Raw genomic sequence first — 20,184 nt, forward strand, 5'->3', positions numbered from 1 at the left:
GGAGTGGCAGGAGGGGAATATGAAATGATAAATTCCCCAAGGGGCCAACCAGGGCAGGTGAACAGAGAGTTTGAGAGTTTACACAAGCCTAGGAGGAAGACAGAGCAGTGGAATTAGTTTTGGGAGAAGAACAGGAGTGGACTTGTAGAAGACAAACTTTACTTTCCATTCTTTGGTTGGGTGGTCACACACCCTTTGGGGGTCATGCCACAAGACACCCAGCTTTGGAGAATTGCTGATCTAGTTTGTGGAAGAAAGTTTCCTGGGCCTTTTTCTTCTAGGCCTTGCTAGGAAATGAAATGGGGTTGAATGTGGAAAACTCTTAAGTAATTCTAAACTTGGAGAGATGGCTAATTTTTTCCTCTGTTTGCTTTGGGGAAGGAGAGGTGTTCACGGATGTACAAACATTGGGGGAAATTTAAAAAGCCATGTGCTGCTGGAATAAAATATTTTACAGTTGCTTGCTTATATTTTTCATTAGGCATCATTTAATTTTGAAGTTACATGGGATAGTGAACTACTGAGGGTCACAACTTGATGTCTTAGTGACATCAAGGTGGGTTTTTTTTTTTCATTTTTCGTTGGAAACTCAAGCAGAAGGAGGCTTGTCAACCATCATTCTTAAAGTCTTCTGAAAATTCATACAGAGTCGATCCAGTTTCCTGTTATTTCTTTTCAGCTCCAGCTTTTAAGTTTACGTTAGCTCTGGGTGCATATTGTGTGCGTGCGTGTGTGTGTGTGAAAGGAATATTTGGGGCTGAATGTTTCCTTGGAGCAACATGAGACCTAGACAGAAAGCCAGAAGGTCTGCATTGAAATCCTGACTTGGTTACTTCCTTGCCATGTTACCTTAGGGAGATTACTTAACCTCTCTGAGACTCAGTGTCTCCTTATGTAAAAATGGAGAAAATAATACTTGTATCACTGATCTCAGAGGAACTAGTCGAAAGGCACTTATTAATGCCAGTCTGATCAGAAGAGCTCTGGTGGGATCTACCAAGTCAACAAGAAATCAGGTCAACAAACATTGATTTAGCACTTACTGTATGCCAGGCACTAAAGTCAGCCCTGGAAATACAGAGAAAGTAAGAAACAGGAGAAAACCAAGAATCTTCTGGTAGCTTTCCACTTCAGCTGGCTTAGTATAGTCAGCAAAGGTTGTTCCTCCCAGGCCTCTGGTCCTTGTGTATTAAGTATATTACTTATATTGTCATGTATATATTGTAGTATATTATACTATGTATTTATTACATACATCATGTATATTATAATGTATATTAAGTATATTACTATCCTGTCTATTACTTATGTTATAATGTATATTATAATTATATATTATGTATTATATTATTTATATTAAATATATTACTCATCCTCAGTATGTCACTTTTTGCCCCAGTTGTCCGTATTTACAGAGATCGGGCTGGAGTAAAAGCAGCCAGAGGTTATCAAGGTCGCAGTATTACTCAAACCCTCAAATGGGGCCAAGGAATCCTTGAAGTTTAAGAATCCATCCACGCCCTTGGGCTCAAATCTTTGGTTCTGGTCAAAAACGTCATCCACAAGAAAATCCACAGGAGTGGATCCTTCCGCCGTATGCTGTGTCAGGTTCAGCTGCCTGGGGCACCCCTCTGGGTACTCAAGTTTTAGTTTTTCAAGAGTCTGGGTTGTAGCAGAATCGAGCCAGTGGCATACAGACACCCACGAGGGGGTTCTCAAACATGCCCCCTCAAAAGCATTCTTCCTGGGAACAGTTGGGTGGTATAGCGGATAGAGCACTGACCCTGGACTCAGGAGGACCTGAGGTCAAATCCGGCCTCAGACACTTGATGCTTACTAGCTGTGTGACCCTAGGCAAGGCACTTAACCCCATTGCCTAGCAAAAACAAACAAAACAGAACAAAAAAAGCACTATTCCTCAGTCTCCCCCCACATGTGCTGTTGGGCAAGGTAACAAATGAGGGCCCAAGACAGAGCCTGTTAATCAGGGAGGGCAGATTAGGGAAGTCCCTGTCAGCCACTGGCACAGTCATAGTCAAGAGCATCTCCCACATGGTATGGCTCCAATATACTCCAGGAGCAGGTAGATGATCTGGGCAAGAGGAGCGATGAAAAGATTTAGAATAGCTGCTATGGTGGGTCGGGTAAGGAATCAACGAGGGAGCTGTGAAAGGATTGCCTTGCTGCAGGGAGGGCCCAGGTGAGATTATGTAACATAAACTTGTAGTGAACCTGGGCAGCACAGCTTTGTAATTGTCTCCAGTTCAATTTAGCGATATTGAATAAAAGGGACGCAGATGGTGGATGTACTCCGGAGCTGGGGTTTAGCAAGAAATCATTGAGAATAAGGCAAGGGGGGCAAAGGACGGGGCACAGTGTGGAGCTGAACTGATCACCCAGGGGAACATTCAGTGAAAGAGAAACAGGAGGGGGAAGGAACTGTTGCTCATGAGCCCCCATCGGTGCGCTTCTCCATCTTGATTGTCAGTTTATATCAGTTAGTCAGCCAGACTCAGTTAACATTTAGAAAGGGGTATTTACTAAGGTGGGCAGCTAGTTGGCACAGTGGATAGAGTGCTAGGCCTGAAGTCAGGAAAACTCATCTCCTGAGTTCAAATCTGGCCTCAGATGCTTACTAGCTGTGTGATTCTGGGCAAGTCACTAGACCCTGTTTGCTTCAGTTTCCTCATCTGTAAAATGAGCTGGAGAAAGAAATGGAAAACCACTCCGGTATCTTTGCCACAAAAACCCCAAAGAGGGTCATGAAGAGTCAGACGCGACTGAAATGACTGAACAATAACAAAACATTCTCCCAAAAGTCTATGACCCATTCTCCTACCGGGGAAAGTGGGCTCGTGTTTAGAGAACGTATGTAGTGAAATGGCAATACCAAATCCTGTTGCTAGAAGCCCTTTCTCCCTTTTGGGCAATTCTCATGATAGTTCCCGTACGTATGAAATCGCTTTCTTCTGGGATCCTTGTCTTTCTGCAGCTCTCAACCCTTCCGTAGGCTACTGGCTGTTTTAGGGACACTGGTAGGATGCTGATGAAACATCCATATTTTTGGATCCTCTGAAGTTTACGAGTTCAAGGAGTCTGAGGCCCTTCCCCCCTCGTCCCTAAGGAATTCCCTCCCAGAAGCCCTTATTGAAAATGCCCAGCCAAAATAGCCCAGGACCAGGATCCCTTAATATCTGATACAAAACGCACAGGATGTGACTGAGCATCCATGAGCTCAGTGCCACCGATCGAAGGATTGATTCATTAAAGGTAGTCTGTCAGAGCTAGCAGATATTGTAAGTTTAATTCGGGTGGGTTAATGAATCGATTGACTCAATCTGCCCCATTCTTACAGATATAAAATAAATACCAGGCAGTTTGGGGGCTTTAGGCACATGGAAAGGGATGGATTTGATGTGTTCTTCTTGGCCCCAGAATTTAGAGCAGACAGTGGCGGTGGAGGGCGAGTGGAGAGAGTCCTGGTTCCAGTTCCAAGGTTCCAGGTTTCTGTGTTTAATTGTTTAAGAGATTGTTCCCTGGCTGGTATCTGTTGTCGCTGTCCATTATTTCCTTGACCGTGATCTCTGACCTTTGGTACTTATTTTAAGCAGAAGTTTCCTGCTGCCACAGGGCTTTCGCCAGGCTGGGTAGCCTTTTAGCACTTAACATCACCAATTGTCCCTAAGGAGAGACACTACCCCCATTTACCCCTGCAGGGGCTTCTCTCCTCTTTTCTCTTAGGGAAGCTAGGCGACACGGTCATTAGAGCACTGGGGCTGGAGTCAGAAAGACCTGAGTTCAAATGTGGCCTCAGAAACTTAATAGCTATGTTATCTTGACCAAGTCATTTAACCTGTTTGGCTCAGTTTTCTCAACAGTAGAATGGGGGAAATAACAGCATCTACTTATTCCACAGCTGTGGTGAGGATTAAGTGAGATAATGCTTGCAAAGCTCTTAGCAAGGTGCCTGGCACTAGCACATAGTAGGTGCTATATAAATTCTATCCATCATTATCATCATCATCATCATCATTATTGGTCTTATTCTATGACTAAATTCACTGACTCCTCCTCTCTTTGACTTCCTTCCACACTGAGATTCTCAGGGTCAGAGGAGCCAGAAAGAGACCTCAGAGGCCAGCTAATTCAACCCCACTCATTTTACAGAAAAGGAAACTGAGACCTGAGGAAGTTAAATCACTTGCCAGAGGTTGCACAGGCTGTGTCAGGTGGGATTTGGACCCAGGTTTTCTGACTCCAGAGTCGGGGCTTTTCCCCCTACAATACACTTAAATAGAAGGGCTGTATAAACATGTGGTGAGGGGAATCAGTGCAAAGAATGACAGGAAATGCTGAGAAGTTTTGAGAAAAGTCAAAATAATGGTGAGAGGGATTTTACCCCCACAGAAAAAAAATGTGAAAAAATAAATGACTGAGTTTCATTGAGAAACAAACAAACAAAACAGAGGAGGCTTTGATTGGGTCATTATTCCAGAATATTTACTAAGACATTCTGATAGGATGTGGCCAACCCGTGGTCATGAGATGTTGGAGCAGCGTGGGCTTCCTGCACTTTAGGGGATGACTGATGACTCCCATGAGACTTTGTCTCCTGTGTGTAGTTTTCCATCCAATCCCATGAAATCCTTTTCACGTCGAGAAGTGCCTACCATTTGTAAAAGGAAGACATCACTTTTTCTTCATTCTTTCACTTTGTGTGTGTTTCTCTTCCTGTGGGAAGCTTGTTTGCTTATCAGCGGACCCTATCACCAGCTGGAAAGTGAAGTTGGCAGCAGGGATCTTTGGGAACATGGCTTTTTGATGTCGGTGGCTTCTCTCTTTCTTTCCTTCTGGGAGCACAGGTATTTGGCCAGTCCCACATCGCCAAGCTTTCATTCCCAGAGTTAGCAGAAGAGGCTGACACATCTTTCGTTAGAATAATGTCTGCTGAGAAGCCCTCCAGTCCTCGTCGGGTGGACAGTGGGAGATTTTTAAATGCCATTCATTGACAAATGATGCTTAATGCACGATGTACTCTGAAATACATTGTTTCTGTTCAGAGACTTCTACTTTGAGAAGACCCCCAGAGCTCCAACCACTGACCATTGTGATTTCTCATGAGAAAGCAAATCTACCCCATTTTTAGCCTCTTATCTTAATTTTTCATCTCCTTGTGTTCTATTATCTTGTAGGCTTGCATTTCTCGGTAGTGGTGGAAATACTGGTAAATAGAAAGCCATGGCTATCATTATCTCTACTGATCATTAGTGAGTGAACACTTAAAATATTCACATTCAGAGATCGATGTCCCTTTAAGGGGAGGTAGGTTCAAAACTACAACCTGCAGGATTCTTAAATGAGTGTCTTTTACAAGTAGACTCTAGGTTTTGGAGAACAATACAGAGCTGCTAACCTTCAGCTTAGGAAGATCAGTCCAATGTTTCTGTACCGTGCCTCTGCTCCTCCCCCAACTCCACTCTCCTTGCCCCTCAATCCCTTTTTTAGAAGTGATGATTTTGTTTTAAGAAGCTGTATTTAATAGCTTTGGGGCCTTGTGGTTCCTAGCTTTGCTTGTGACTTAGGGAAGCCTCTCCGTTTCCTCAGTTCAGTTAGAGTCTCTGTGATTGTGTTTCTGACCTCTCATGGTGGCTGCGCCAGGTTTCTGCTGGTCAGCTCCTTGGGTCCAGCCGCACAGACTTATTCTGGTTCCTCTGTATCCTTTCTCCTTGTCTGGAAAAGGACTTTAAATGACATCGTTTCTTGGGCAACCCCTGGAACAGCAAATCTTTCTATCTACAGAACCAGTTGGCATGGTGCCCAAGATTTTATTCTGTTTCCTTATTGTATTAAAAAAAATTAGAAGATGACAAAGAGTCCCTGTCACAGTGTCCTTTTTCTCTTTCTCGAGACCTGTTTGTCCCCAGAGTAATTTGGCTGAGCTTATGCTTTGGCAACTGGCACCCCTTCCATATAATTTCTGAAAACAGCCCAACTTGGTCTGGACCCTGACTTCAGCTCGGGTCGTGGACCAATCTCAAGTGGAAGAAACATTGCCAACATCTTTTGGGAAACCGTCATCATTGATGCAATGGTTTTGCTCTAGAGACTCCTACATCTCTCATTGTTCGTTAGCCAGGCCAAATAAAAGTCTGTGCTTTGGGCTGTAGTTGTTATTATTATTTTCTTCTTCACCTCTTGATGTTCAGGGGAGTTCAGATTGAAGCCTTCCCAGGACAAGTTGCTCTTCTGGTACTATTCTCTTAGGTTTGATGTTCTGGGAAATATTGCTCAACCATTTATTTTAGTAATTGAGTAAAACCGTTGGGATGAAAGCTCATCATCTGATAATTATCATTATTACTTTATTATTATTATCATTATTACTGTTAGCTTTTTTTCCTGACTCTTTGAGAGCTGGGACCTTATTTTTGCTTTCTTTCCCCGTGGCGGGCACATAGTGAGCACTGAATGTATACTTGCTGACTTTACTTGACATCTCTAAATGTTTCCCTCTGCTGCTGTTCTATTTCTTTTTTGTGTGTTTGTATTTTTATAAGCAAGGATTAAAAAGTATTTGAAAATGGCAAGATCTTGGAAAGGAGTTTTTTCTCTACCTCTGATTTCTGTATCCCTAGGGCTTAGTGACAAAGGAGAAGACTTAAACCCAGTGGGAGAGAGTGTTTTTTGTCCTGGTTAAATACCGTTCTTATCATTTTGTTGAAGACTAAGCCGAAGAGAGATCTTCCATCCCGTTGCCAAGGGCCTTAGCGTTTGATCAACAGGCCAGGAAAAGTAAATATTAACTTTCCCTCCTTTCTCATTTCCAGACGCTAATTGAAGGTTCCTTTTGTATTCCTGTTTGGGACTTTTAATGGTCTTGTTAACATGTGTAAAAACATTGTGTTTGGAGACTCCAACAAAGTAGTTGGTACCTTTCCCCCCCTTTAAATACTGTTTATATTCTTTCTGGGTGTGTGTCTTTCCAAATTCTTCGGATTAGGAACCAAATGTGTTACAAAGACAGATGTAACACAAATGAGTGCATTCTCATTTCCTTCTGGGAGCAGCATGAAGAGAACTTCACCATAACCTGAAGGTGCCTTCGCCTTCTGGCACACTTGCCCTGATCAGAGCCTCTCTGCCTCCGGCTCGGCTCTCTCATAACTGATGGAAGATCTCCCGTGTCAGACAAGAATCCAGGCACCCAGGGTTTGGGTCATCAGGCAGCAGCACATTCTTGTTCTTGTTCTTGCCAACAGCTAATGGGGGAATTCACTTTATGAAGCCCTGTTTACAGACTGACATCTGGAGAAATTCTTAAACTGGACCCATTCCAATCTCTCGGATTTATGTGCTGCTCTTACTTTCTGTAAGTAGGACTATTTTTTTCCCCGGCTTGGTACAGCTTCCTCTAATTACCAGTAGACAAAGATAGTTGTGCTACCAGTTTCTTAATCCTTTGAGCAAGTCCAGTGCCAGTTTTAAAGGGTGGCCATTTGCAGAAGGAACCCCCCCCCAATTTTCAAGATGAGGACACAGACCCAGAAAAGGGAAATTCCGTACCTAGAGTCACACAGCTAATGTGTCTCTGAGGTGGTTTTTGAGCCCAGGTCTTCCTGATTCCAAGTACGATTCCTTGTTCACTGCACCATGCTGCTTCTCACTGTGCAGAACATTAAACTATCTTGTAGCAGTCTTCTAAATGGATCTGCATGCCTGTGATCCTGACTCCCTGCCAGACCCAGGGGTTTGGCTCTTAAACTAGATAGAATGCAACTCGCTCAGGTGCTCTGAAAATGTACTTGACACACTCACGTTCACACATTTGGTTTCTGCTGAGAGGTATGACATGGTAACAGGTAAAGCCTTGAACATATTTTAGGCTCTGACACTCTGTGTGTGTGTGTGTGTGTGTGTGTGTGTGTGTGTGTGTGCTGGGGTCAAAGGATACTTAATAAGTAGAGGAATTGACCTCTGGGGTTTTCTACAGTAATACATATGGTCATCTCCAGTGCTGCTCTGTGGTTATTCTAAGTCATAACTAACATAATTAGTACATATAATTAGTAATAACTAAGATAATAACTGATATAAGTAACAACTAATATAACGTGTAATATAAATTACTAATGTAAGTAATAAATAGCATAATAACTAATATAGATAATAACTAACATAACATAGGTACTATAAATAGCTAACATAAGTAAAATGGATGTGATTAGTAACCGATATAAGTAACAATTAACATATTGCATAGATCATAAGTAATAAATAACATATAGCTAATTTAAGTAATTAATATGTGTAATAACTAACAACTATCATACATAGTAACTAACATAATTAATAACTGATATAAGTAGTAATTAGCATGTTACACAGGTAATATAAGTAATAACTAACATAAGCAATAACTTATAATTAATAACTAATATAAATAATATAACATGTAACACAAATAATATCTAGTATAAGTAATAACAAATAATAACTAATATAAGTCATAACTAACATAACAGATATTATAAATAACTAAAATAAGTAATAACTGATATAATTGATAACTAATATAAGTAATAACACATTACATAGGTTACATAAGTAATAAATAACTAACATAATAACTATTATAGGTGATATAAGTAATAGGTAATATAAATAATAATTTATATAAGTAATAACTAGCATATTACATAGGCAGTGTAAGTAATAACTAACAAGTAATAAACAAATACAACATAGATAATATACATAGTAACTAATATTGCGAGGCAGCAGGGTGTATGGGAAACAAGCCTTTGACTTGGAGTTAGGGGCTTTGGGTATGAAGAGCAACCATCAACACTTCCTTGGTTATGGCAGAGAGATGGTCTGGTGAGTGTAGAAGAAAGAGGGCCCTATCCGGAGTCCGTGGACCTGAGTTTGAATCTCAGATATCTCAGAAAGTCAGGAGACTTTGTCTCCTGTGACCATAGGCAAATCATTCACTCTTCTGTCCTCAGTTTCATCATCTGCACAATGGGGACAATATTCTGAGTCATGGGTTTCCCGAGATCTTAGACTTGGAACTGGACATGATCCTAGAAATCATTTAGTCCAGCTCCTCCATTTTGCAAATGTGGAAGCTGAGATCCCAAGGACCAAGTGCCTTTGGTAGATTGGAGGTTCAAACCTAGATTTACAGACTTTGAATCCAGCATTTTGCCAGTGTACTGGGCTGCCTCTTGTGTAGGGAAAATGGTTCTGACCTTTGGAGAGATTGCTGCTGTTCCACCCTTACTTAATGTGGCTGCCATAGGGTGGTCTAGTACAACCCAAGGGAAGGAGGGAATGGGGAACAGGGGGGCAGAGGAACCACAGAGAGGATTTCTGCTAGCTAACAGTCTTTAAAGGAATACTGTAAGCCAGCTCATTTCTCTTGGAACTTGAGGGATGAGTCCATGTACACATAGAGGCCCAAGCTGCTCTCTGGTGCAGTGTATGGCTCATGGGGGAGGGAGGGGTGATACGTCAGTAGCTCAGGTGGAGGTGGCTAAAGGGGTTACTACTCCGACCCTGGTGAAAGACAGAAGACACTGTCCTTGATGGGCTCATTTAAGTTCAAGGCTCCTGCCACTAAACTGGGCTGCTGAAATTCATTCTCTCCATTTTCCTGATTGTAATTTTGTCAGAATTTGGAAGGAAAATGGTATTTCATTCCTTTATCCCCCACAGATTCCCTAATGGGACTAAAATGTTTATTTCCTTTGACCCAGAACTGGTAGGCATGTTCCTCAAGGAGATCAATGGCACAAAAATGGCCCTATACACACCAAAATATTTATAGTAACACTTTTTTGTTTTGGTAGTAGCAAAGCACTGGACGCAAAGTAGATGCCCATGGTCTGGATGTGGTACATGCATGTAATGTGATATTATTGTGCTATAAGAAATAGTGAATATGATGGATAAATAGAAATGTGGGAAGACTTACCTGAACTGATGCAAAATGAAGTGAGCAAAGCCAGGAAGACAATATGCTTCATTCATTCAGTAAACATTTTTTAAGCACCTACTGTGTGCTAGGCACTGTGCTAAGTACTAGGGATACAAAAAGAGGCAAAAGACAGTTCGCTTTTCAAGGAGCTTACACTCTAATGGGTGAGAAAACATTCAAATAAATATATGCAGAGCTAGCTCTATACAGGATAAATAGGAAATAATAAGGCACTGGGATTAAGAGGGGAAAACTTCCTGTAGAAGGTAGGATTTTAGGTGGAAGGCAGGGAGGTCATTAGTTGGAGTGAAGGAAGGAGAGCCTTCCAGGCATGGGGGACAGCCAGAGAAAAAGCCCGGAGTCAGGAGATGGAGGGTCTTGTTCACAGAACAGACAGAAGGCCGGTGTCACTAGATTACGAAGAAGACTGGAAAAGTAGGAAGGGCCTGGGTCATGAAAATGCCCAACAGAGCATTTGTATTTGGTCCTGGAGGTAATGGGGAGCCATGGGAGGTTATTGAGTGGGAGGGGGTGTGTGATACCATCATACCTGTGCTTTAGGAAAATCACTTTGAGTGAAGGTTGGATTAGAGTAGGGAGAGACTTGAGCAGTCAGACCCAATGGGAGCTATTGCAATAATCCAGGTGTGAGGTGATAGGCACCTATAGGGGGGGATGATAGTGTCAGAGGAGAGACAGGGGCGTGTACAAGAGATGTTAATGAAGATAAAAGATTAGCCAGGTGGGGCAAGAGAGAGTGAAGAGTCCAAAATGTCTCCCAGGTTGGGAGCCTGGGGGCCTGGGAGGATGGTGTTTTCCTCTCCAATAATAGGGAAGGTAGGAAGTGGGAAGGGTTTAGGGGGAAAGATAATGAGTTCTGTTTTGGACCTAGGGAGTTTAAGATGTGTAATGGGCACCCATGGAGCTTGAGATGTCTGAAAGGCAGTTATATGCACAAGGATTACAGCAGTGTAATTAGAAAGAACAGCCACCACAACACTGAACACATAATTATCATGCTCATTCTTGGCCCCAACTTAGCTTGTGTGAGGCCCCATCTTCCCACTACCTGGAAGGAGAGATAGACTGTGGATGGGGGACACCACGTGCAATGTCAGACTTCTTTCTTCTTTCTTTATTATAAGGAGTAGCTTCTTATAATGGTGAGGTATATGAAAGGGATACATGGGGAAATGTAAGTGTTGTAAAAACAGAAATATTTTTAAAAACTTACTTGTTAAAAAAAAATGTCCTAAGGAGTGTTGAAGTCATTCAAGAATCACTATTCCTCAGAAAACTCCTCCTTACAACTGGTAATAAAAATGAAAAGGCTTCCCTTTGGCTGCGGAATAAAGCCCCTGATGATGGCCCTCCTCTGGCTCCAACCTGCTTGTCCAGCCTCATCTTACATTGTTCCCCTTTTTGTATTCTGTGTTCCAGAAACCAACCAGACTGGGCCACTCTCCATCCCCCCTTCTCATCCTGCCCTCCCTCTTGCCTCTGCCTCTTCTCACAGGGACAGCGATGGACTCCTCTCCCTTTGCTGCCCTCCTCCATTGGCTGAAATCCTTCCTTTCCTTCCTTTCCTTCAAGGCTCACCTTCGTGATGCCTTCCAGATTCCTCCAGGCAAGAGAAATATTCTTTCTCAATTTCCCACAGCTCCATGTCTGGACATCTCTTTGCCATTTATTTTACTGTCCCTTTTATCATGGTTATTCATGTGCCTTTCTTCTTTACCCCCACCCTCATTATGTTGTAAACATCTTGAGACCAGGACGGTTCCCAGCACATAGTAGGAACTTAATGTTTAGTTCATTGAATTGAATTCACCAACTCGAGCCTGTCTCCTCTTTCTTTCCTGGATAGTATTTCTTCTCTTCTCTTTTGTACCAAACCCCTTTGTCTAGATTTTAAAAGCCCCCATTGAAGGAGGCTACATTTCATTTTTTTTCCCACTGCCCATCGTAATCAGTACATTTTAAATCATTTTTCTGAGCAGCTATATTTTCCTGTCATACTGTCTAGAAGAGGAATAAATTGGCCCTTAATGTTTCACACGGACTGCTGAGGAAATCCCTTTTCAATAAACAGGCACCTAATATGTTGGAATTTCACCTCTGTTGGGCTTATTTGTCAAGAGAGATGGCTGATGACTACAATTATAGCCCGGGCTCACTTATTTCCTCAATATAGTGTCTGTTTATGATGTTTTCACTGTAGTAACAAGGCTTGTACCTGAAGTTTTGGCAGCATTCAGCGGAAATCCTCCCTGCCAGGTAGACGTTTAACAGCATGCCTCTATAATTATCCTTTGCAGACACACACTGAAGATGGAAACAGGGGCAGGGACCTGGGGCTGAATGGCCCGATTAGAATAGTGTCCCCAGGACTGAGGCTCTTAGTGGGCTGAGAAGCAAAGGACTGTACCAGGGACTTCAGAGGGGCCGGGATAAGAGGAATAAGAACAGCCCCTCAGAAGTGATGTTGGGACAGACATGGAAAAGCCCATGAACTAAAGGAAAAGTGCTTTCACATTCTATAGGAGTGAAGCAGGAAGCAGGGGGGCTGCCTGGAGCATGTTGTAGATGGCCAGTGCCCTAACTGGAAAGTACAGAGAGACAGGTGAGGAAGAACCCAAGGCCAACGTCTGGCCTGGGACAGGTGGGCTCATTCTCACAAGGGCTTGTTTGGTTTTTTAAAAAATAATTCATTCATTTATTCTTAGTTTTCACCATTCACTTCCATAAGATTTTGAGTTTTAAATTTTCTCCCCCTCCCACTTTCCCCCCTCCCCAAGTCAGTGTGCAATCTGATATAGGCTCTACTTACACATTCCTATTAAGCACATTTTCCCATTAGTCATGACCTAAAGAACCATTAGAACTAATGGGAGGAACCACAAAAATGAAGCAGTAAAACACAGGGCCTTGTTTGAATGCAGGTCCACTGTCAAGTTCAACTTTCCAAAGAGGCATCTCAAGACTTCTTTCCCAGCCCACTTAAGGACAAGCAGTCTATGTCTTAAAGTGCTCCATCCATCCCAGTGAGTTCTGTGCATTGCCCTGTGAAGCCGTCTCATCCAACCAAGAGTCTGTGTCTGTCTTTGAATACGGTGCTTTGTCCTTACCAGTGGAAGGCAGTAATACTCTCCATTGAACCCATTGTCCTGGGGTTGTGCTATACTGACCAGCCAAGCAGCAGTCAGGTTAGCAGTGCCAACATACGTGGCCCAGAGGTCTAGCTGGCCCCAAGCTTCACACCATTCCTTACCCCCGTCTTACTTTCCATCTTGGCCATATCCTGGTCATCCAGCCTGATGCTGTTCCCTCCAGAGCACAGGACCTTCTGAGGTCATACCCAGGGTGACTTAATGCAGTCAGCTTCATGAAGCAACCATGGACAGGGCATATCCTAACAAATACCACAACGGTTAGTGAAATCAGCACTCCAGACCATACTTCATACCAGGTCCCCTCCTGTGTGGACAGCTTCTCATCCATCTTGCCCCTGCTATGTGCCAACCCCTCCCCATCTTTCCATCTCTTGTTCTGGGAGTAGGAATCAGATCAGTACTATCAGTGCCTCTGCACAGGGCATGCCAGCTGACTTCCTCAGGCTCTATTCGCCGTGAGGTCATGGGGTTAGAGGCTGAGAGCTAGGGGGAACCTTTGAGGTCATCTATCCAACTCCCTCATTTTACAGATGAGGAAACTTAGACCTGGAAGGGTTAAGTAGCTTGGCTATTGTCACACAGACAGTCAGATGAGAGCATGGAACTCAGATTTTCCTGACTCCAAAGTCCAGATCTCTCTACCATACATTTCCCCAAATATCTGCCGTCCTATTCTCATGACTTCCCAAATCAAAACGCCATTCCCTGGCCATGACTCCCCTTTAATTTCTTGTTTCTGTCAGATTGTAAACTCCTTGACGGCAGAGACTGACTTGCTCTCACTGGATCCCCAGCCCTTAGCATGGTGCCTGCCACATAGTAAATGCTTAATGAATGCTATTCGTGGATAAAGAGAAAAAAAATAATAATAACTAACATTTATAAACGCTATGCTGAGTTCCTTATGAGTATTGTCTTATTTGATCCTTACAACAACCCTGTGGGATAGGGGCTATTATTATCCCCATTTTACAGGTAAAGAAACCGAGGCAAACAGGGTTAAGTGACTTGCCCAGGGTCACACAGCCAGAAGTGCCTGAGGCTAGATTTAAACTTAGGTCTTCCTGACTCCAGACCAAAAAAGAGAGATTTAGGTTCCACATTGGAACAGATTTCCCAGTAATTAGAGCTACCCCCAAATGAGGTGGGCTGCCTCTGTAGGGTTAGTGGGGTCCTCTTCCCTGGAAGTCTTTAAGCAAAGGCTTTGCTATGTTGTGGTTGTGATTCTTGTCCAAATTCGTACCGGACTCGTTGACGGCGGAGGTCTCTTCCACCAGATAGTCTGTGATTCTGTAGGGCAGGGACATATTTGTCACTAGATTCTGTGCCCCTTGGAGCCAGGGACTGTCTTTGCCCTCTTTTGCATCGTCAGTGCGTAGCATAGTGCCTGGCACATAGCAGGTGCTTAGTTGATTGAGCATCACATGCTCATTTCATACAGAAGTTGTTGAGGTCAGATGGCCTAGAGAGCTTCCTTTCCCATTTTAATATTTTGTAACATTTTATTTTTTTACTTTGTCCAGTTTTATGCAGCCAACTTACCTGTTGGTTTCTCGTTACATGAAGAGATTTTATGGCACGTTGTTAGAACTTAAGAATCATTCTTTAGAAGTTTTATTGGGGAAAGAAATAGCATGATGTTTGGATTAATATTGTGAAACACTGCTTGAGAGGGGGCCAGGAGAGCTGTGGATTTGGAAAGAACTGAGCATTTGACCTCTAACTCTGTAGAGACCCATTGGCTTGGATGCGTCATTGAAAACACCATTGGCGTTTACCTGCAGCTGTGCTTGCTTAAGACCCCATTTAGGACAAGCGCTTTCCCTATTTTCTGGTTATAGCCTGGGATCAACATTTTCAGTTAAGAAGGTGGAAGTCTGGACAAAGGGACTAGATGAAAAGCACTTTTACCTGGTGTTTTTCATTCATCATACATCTCCTTAAAATTCATTGGAGTATTTGGGGTATTGATGCTAATTATTTGGCCATAGAGCTCCTGGGAAAATATTCATCTTGTCTGTGGTGCTGGTGGGGAAACTGACAGTGTAGTAATTGTAGTAGGATTCCAAGATCTTTCTTTCATTGGTAACTGGTTCAACAAGCCCACTTCAAAGACTGACATCTCTGTTCATTTTTGCCAAGCAGACTTCAGTATAGATCAGTTATGTTCATTTTAGGGCTAGGGCGTTTTTTCTTTAGTTGATCTGATTTGTTCTTAGGCAATAATCACTTCTTATTCAATACTCTCCCACCCCTTGGTACTTTCCTCCTAAAAATGTTATGTTTTTTTTTTTGAAAGCTAAACAAAACCAGCTGCCCTAGTGATTGCAACGGACAATGCCGGTGGTTTACCATTTCCTAACAGAATAAGGAAGTGTGTTGATACCAGTCACTTGGAACCAACAGTGGCCATTGTCTTTGGCTGAGTTCCTCTGTCTCATGGTGTTGTCTTTGTTTAAATGACTGTGGCCCCCGTGGCCACTGGTTCTTTGGTTCTGTTTTCCTACCCCGGGCCAGTGTGTGCAAGTCTTCCCATCCATCTTTGTGTGCCTCACATTCATTGTTCCTTGCGGTGTAGGAATATTCCATTACAATCTGGTGCCACAGGTCGTCCGCTTATTCCCCAAATGATGGGGCCCAGACATTTTCACCAGCTCATTTTACAAGGAAATAGCAAGAACTGAGAAAAGGAAGACCAGCTTCCTTCTAGTGAATGTGACCCTTCTACGTTACCATATTATCATCAAAACTTACAACTATCAAGAAGAATGCATGTAATTATTCAAGCATCAAGAAAGAATAGTTTATCAATGAGCACTTTAGAATCTCCTCTGATTTCTAAGCAACAAGAAAGAAAGAAAAATTTGTCAAGAATCTTTCTATTGTATCAGAACACGCATCCAGCAAACTAGGACATTCCGACTGAAGGGAGACAGTCCTTCAAAAGAACAAGCCATGGGCTAATATACTTTTTTCTGAGATGAAGCTGGGAGATCGTGTATTATACAGAGCCAGCCTCAGCATCAAGAAGACCTGGTCCCAAGTGCAGTACCATCTCTGACCTCCATGTGACCCTGGACGAGTCATTTCAGTAGCTCAAGCAACTGTCGGAGACTATAGAGACCACAGTGGATCCGGATCTCAATTGGCGAAGGGCGCTTCCTCACGTGGAGTTCCTTACTTCCATTTAAAAAATAATAATAATTTGTAAAAGTCTTTAACTGAGATAAGAAATTAATTTCTTTAAGAAATTGAAGAGAAACTCCAGTTGAGTAGAGTCAATACAACCCGGAAGGAGGTGTTAGCTGTGTTCTCCCTGGGCCCAGCCAGCAGAACTGGGAGCATTGAGGGGAGCTGTAAAGAGCTCCATTTAGGCTTGGTTTCAGGAAAATCTTCCCAAGACTGAGAGGAATGAGCTGTCGTGGATGCCACCATCTTGGAAATCTTCCAGCAGGAGCTTGGGGACCTCTGGGTTGAATGTGGGGTCATTGGAGTTCCTTTTCAAATCCAGGTCAGACGAGGCAGTCGCTGAGGTCCCCGCTTCCTCTAGAATCCTGCTTCGTATCTCCCAAATTAGGAGATGGTGGCAAACTGATCCAGTCAGGTCGTAGAGGAAATTCAAAAGTTCTCTCGAGGTTTGGGCTTTGATTTATTTTTTTTACACGTAAACCCCCAGGACCTTTCTGGGGGGGTTAGAGAAGCACTCTTGAACCCCATTTTCCTGGACTTAACTCTGAATTGAAATCTTCTGCTTTGTGGCACCCTGGCTTGCTGCTCTGTCCCTAGGGCACATGCTGGACAAAGTTGTGGAGTGTAGACAAAATCTAATGACAGGAAGAGGCTGCTGTGGACCCTTCTCGGAACCCCAACAGATGCTGCTGCTGCTGCTGCTGCTGCATCGTTCCCTGCTTCTGCTCACTGTTCTTGTTGGGGGTTCCCATAATCTATGTGGAGAGAATCCATACTGAGGCCCCATGTGATGGGAACCATGGTCTATGTGTCAGATGTTCTCTATTCTGACTTAGAATTTGATCAGTTAGAATACAGAGGCATCGCCGTTTTGTCTTGAACATCACATGATGGGGCAGGGAAGGGGAGAGAGCTGGATCTTTGCTCGATTGTTTTTATTTGGTGATGTTTTGCCACATCGCTTCTCGCCTGTGTTGTTATCTGCTGGGCTGTCACCGCTGGTGGGAAGGCAGACCCTTTTCTGGGTTCCCCTTCAGGCTCTGTTCTCCTTCATCCAGGTGGTTGTGCTACCATCCCAGAGCTAGACCCAGAGGAGAGAACAACTGAGCAGGACTCAAGCAACATGTTTCCCAACCAGAGGCACCTGGCCACCCAGACCCTCAAGTCAGGTAAGAGGAGGGAAACCCTTTGCCAGCCCTAGCCCTACTCCCCATCCCCCAGCAGACCTGATGCTGAGCATTTCTCCCAGTATTGGAGAAGACTTTGCCAACCTGGATGACCTCAACTCCCTATCCTGTTTCCCCTTCATTTAGATCAGGGGTTCTTATCCCTTTTTTGTACCAGGACCCCTTGGGCAGCCAGTCTGGAGAAGCCAACAGACACTCCCTTCTCAATGTAATGTTTTTGAATGCCTTAAGTAAAATACACAGGCTTACAAAGGAGACCAATTATATTGAAATACAGAAATCAAAATGTAAATTTAGTAAAAATATTCACAGACCCCAAGTCAAGAGCCCCTGATGTAGACCCAAGTCGTTGGATCTTAGGACTCTTGCTTCTGCAGCTGAGATTGGCCACCCTGTTTAATTTCTTCATTATTTAGTGCCTCTTCCCCTCCTTTCTTTTCCAGAAACTTCTCCCCCTGCCACATTTCTGGAATAATCAGAATGGAACGATCCAGTTTGGCCAGATGGAGACCTCATGCCACGTGCAGAAGCAGCCTAGGGGTGGTCTCAGGCTTGGAGCCTACTCACCTGTGCGAGGGTGGCTTTGGGTGGAGGTGGGAAGGAAGACATCAACTCTAGGGAAGGCTTTGTCATTGCATGTTGATCCATTGGAACTTAGACTCTACTTCTCTTTGGGGAAAGCAGTGTTCTCACCTCCTTGTGCCGGCTTTGGGGGGATGGAAGCTGATGGCCACACTGGAGACAGTTGGTTCACTGCTGAATTCTACAGCCCGAAGGTTCCTATCCAGAAAAGGCACCACTGTTCAATAAAGCTATGGTAGCACGGATTTCATTTGCCATCTGAGGCTTATGTTAGCTGATGTTTGTCCAACTTCCCCCATCAAAGGGAAAGAATGCTGAGACCTCTTTGATCCATCATAAGTTGTTAAAACAATTCTTTAAAAACACACGAACACAACCTTAGAAGGTCTTCATGGTTTAATGCAGGCACCTCTCCTTGAAAGAGGTAAATTTTGTGCTAGCCTGAAAAATGAACTTTCCATGTTTTCAAGGTATGAAAAATCAGCCTGCTGCCATTCCTTTTTCCAGGGCCTCCTTTTGTAATAGGGACTCACAGTTCATAATTAAACTTTAATGGATTCAGGAACCAGAGAAGTTTCCTGCCAACACTTTGGGGTTGAAGCGACATGTTCAAAGCCATTTTACTCCTAAGTAGACATGTTTACACTCGTCTCGACCCCCCAGACACCCCACACTGTAGGGAGGGGAGTATATAAAAAGGTCCAGTAAAAAATTCACCATGGATCTCTTTTTTAAGGAATTGAAAACCAGCACCGACTATATTAACTATTTTTTTTTATTTCTATTATGTTTCTTTAAAGGAAGCAAAAGTTATTTAAAAAAACAAATTTACGGTTAAACATTGCTTAGGCCCGAGGTGGGACAACTCCACCCATCAACTTTAATCACATCCAGCCCATGGCGCATGTACCCCAAGGTGATGGCCCCTCTTTGCCTAGCTTGGCAATACCCTGCAGAACCACCTGGGGGATGGCACGTCACAAAGCCTGCCTGTTTCCTGTGTGGATGAGCCTATGTCTCGTCTCATCTCCTCCTTTTTCTCAGGTGTATTTCTATGCAAACCTGCCTGCTCTCCCCCCGCCGTGAATCTTTCTTGTGACTCTCCTCTGTTTTCTTTTCTGGTGTGTGTGTGTGTGTGTGTGTGTGTGTGTGTGAGTGTGTGAGAGTGTGTGTGTGTATGTGTGTGTGAGTGTGTGTGTGTGTATCTCTTCTTGACATGATGCTTCTCCCTCTGTACGTTTCTATCATGCATCCCTTCTTCTTTCTTTCCCCTACTCCCCTTCTGCTCTGGGCCCTCGCCTGCCTGCGTGTCCCAGTAACCCCCACTCCCGTCCACTCCTCCCCCTACTGCCAGATTCATTTTCTTTGTAGCCCTCTCTCTGTCCATTCATGTTCCTTCTGCTCCAAACATGTCAGCGGATTGGTAAGCTACCAAATAGAACTCAGACCCCTCAGCATGGCATTCAGTGCCTTCTGCCATGTAGCACCACCCTAGCTTTGCAGCCTTGGTGCCCAAACTCACGTGTATGTTTCCTTAACCTGAAGGGATGTGTAATGAATGCTACTGCCCCCCGCCCATCCTTGGGGCAAAGCAAATGGTAGTGTCCAAGCATCATGCTCTTTCCTCTGAGTTGTTTTCTTGATTTCTTCCCTACCCTGCTACCCTCTTCTCCCAAGTCTGTCTTCAATTCATTGTTTGGTCCACTAAGACCCTCTTTTCCAGCCTGGAGCTGTGGATTTGGCCTCACAGACTGTTGAATGCCTGGCTTTGAACCTGCCCTGCTCTCATTTTGGCATTGCATATTGACCTCACTCCTTATCAGCCGATCAAACCAACAGTCACAGACATTTTCCTCAGTGCCCGCTAAGGGCCAGGCCCTGCTGAAATAAATAAAATAATGTCTACCCCCAAGGAGGTCCTTTGTCAGACGAGTCTGCTGACCCAACATTCAGACGAGTCAAAGAGCTGTCAACGTCCACTCTAGGTCTGGGCCCCATCAGGGTCCAGACAAACATCGTGGTCCTTGCATACCACATCTCGGTTTGGGTCCAGCCAAACAGAACTACTTGTCAC

At 43.7% G+C, this 20,184-nt stretch overlaps 1 protein-coding gene across 5 annotated transcripts in view; it reads left to right on the forward strand.

Annotated features, from left to right (window-relative positions):
- The window catches only part of BBS9 (Bardet-Biedl syndrome 9), a 364,177-nt gene extending 345,822 nt beyond the window's left edge, over nt 1–18,355 (forward strand). For all 5 annotated transcript variants that reach the window (XM_027863821.1, XM_027863820.1, XM_027863818.1 and 2 more), the window contains 2 exons: nt 17,400–17,510; nt 17,972–18,355. In XM_027863821.1, the coding sequence (XP_027719622.1) occupies nt 17,400–17,510; nt 17,972–18,003 (143 nt within the window). In that variant the 3' untranslated portion in view covers nt 18,004–18,355. The remainder of the gene's footprint in view (nt 1–17,399; nt 17,511–17,971) is intronic.
- Nucleotides 18,356–20,184: the final 1,829 nt, after the last annotated feature.

Source organism: Vombatus ursinus, unplaced genomic scaffold, assembly GCF_900497805.2.
Source record: "Vombatus ursinus unplaced genomic scaffold, bare-nosed wombat genome assembly UNPS02014773.1, whole genome shotgun sequence".
Lineage (NCBI taxonomy): Eukaryota > Metazoa > Chordata > Mammalia > Diprotodontia > Vombatidae > Vombatus > Vombatus ursinus.